The following is a 1,646-nucleotide window of genomic DNA, read 5'->3' on the forward strand; positions in this document are numbered from 1 at the left end:
CACACCTCCAGTGAGAGGCAGGCGGGGGCACAAGCAGCTGGAGTCAGCTGTCCCGGCTGTGTTCCCCCCCAACTGACCCCAGGGGTATCCCACACTGTATGGCGTCATAGAGCTGGGGGAAGGAGGAAGAAGGGGGATTGTTTGGCATTACAGCATTTTGTCTTCCCAAGCCACCGTTGCACATGATGGAGCCCGGCTGTCCTGGGGATGGCCCAGCACCCGCCTGCTGGTGGGAAGTGGTGAATGATTTGGTTTGCTTTGCTTGCATGCGTGGCTTTTGCTTTCCCTATTAAACTGTCTTTATCTCAACCCACAACTTTTCCTATTTTTACCCTTCCGATTCTCTCCCCCATCCCAGTCGGGGGGAGTGAGCGAGGAGCTGGGGGGGCTCAGTTGCTGGCTGGGGTTAAACCACAACAGTGCTCCAAAGCCATATGTATAATCAGTGCATTAGCTCGGGTGGTGCTGCAGTCCCCAGAGCTCTGGACAGGCAACAACCTAAGCACATGCAGAAAGTAGGGCACTGGGATATTACCTAAGACCCAATTCGTTCCATGATTTCAGTGGGATAACTCATGTGTGTCAAAAGTTAGTCATGAGGTTAAGAGCCTTGTGGAAACAGGGCCTCAGCTCTCAGATCTTTTTGCCAGATAGCCAGAGGCTCATTCCTGGTCCCACTGAATCAATGGCAAAATTCCCATTCAGCAAAACGGAAGCATGACTTACTCCAAAACTGGGCGTTTCTAACAGCAGCCTGTTCATTTTATGCTTTTATAAGGGACACATTTGTTCCCTACAGTCATTAAGCTGTTATGCAAGGGAAGAGTAGACTCCTTTGGCCTGTTTTATTTAAAAGGGCCTATGTAAAGCATTAGCTTCTTACTTCAAAGGGGCTTTGAGCTACAAGGATCACAAATATATTATAAGAGTCACCTAGCTGGTAGTATCAAAAGCAGAGCACTGGCCTGGCTTGCTCTAAGTCTGCTTGTTTCTCACAGGAACACGAAGCACTTTGGTCCCCCCGCCTTTCTTGCTGTCATGTAATGCTACCAGCTGATGGAGGTGAACTCCAAGGGTAAACCACACTGTTCAAAGAATCACATGTCTTGGGGTTTGTTTGGGGTTTTTTTGAATGCATGTTATTTTCCCTTTTAAGGAATAATAAAACGACCTATTTAAGTAGCAAAGAAAAGATCTAGTGAAAGCTTTAAGGAAAGAAGAGGTTTGGGTTTGCAGCCTTCACCTCTTTGCACGTTCCAAGTCATCGTTGGCCTGCTCCAGCTCCCTCACATACTTATGCAGTTGATCTTTAATGGCCCGTGTCTGGCTCAGGTCATCCTCTAACAATGACACTTGCTTGTAACTTTGTGCATACTGGTGCTCCAGTTTCTCCTGAAAGAAAGAAATAGCAAGATAATTATCAGTTGCATACAGTCTCCAAGTCATCAGTAGTATAATGGGACAATGAAAGTAACATACTCGCCGTGTCTGCTGATTTGGGATTGCTGGTAATACAGAGAAAAAATTGGAGAGGTAGAAGGAACACGCTCTGAACATCAGAGCTGGACACAGTATAAAAGTCACAGACGCTGCATTGTGCACAGACATCTCGCCACGACACAGCTGGCTGCTCAGAGATGCATTCC

At 47.3% G+C, this 1,646-nt stretch overlaps 1 protein-coding gene across 2 annotated transcripts in view; it reads right to left on the reverse strand.

Annotated features, from left to right (window-relative positions):
• The window catches only part of NDEL1 (nudE neurodevelopment protein 1 like 1), a 26,698-nt gene that overhangs the window by 14,276 nt on the left and 10,776 nt on the right, over window positions 1-1,646 (reverse strand). For both annotated transcript variants that reach the window (XM_035902630.1, XM_009647239.2), the window contains exon 4: window positions 1,244-1,392. In XM_035902630.1, the coding sequence (XP_035758523.1) occupies window positions 1,244-1,392 (149 nt within the window). The remainder of the gene's footprint in view (window positions 1-1,243; window positions 1,393-1,646) is intronic.

The sequence above is a fragment of the Egretta garzetta genome, unplaced genomic scaffold (assembly GCF_000687185.1).
Source record: "Egretta garzetta isolate BGI_Z169 unplaced genomic scaffold, ASM68718v1 scaffold589, whole genome shotgun sequence".
NCBI lineage: Eukaryota > Metazoa > Chordata > Aves > Pelecaniformes > Ardeidae > Egretta > Egretta garzetta.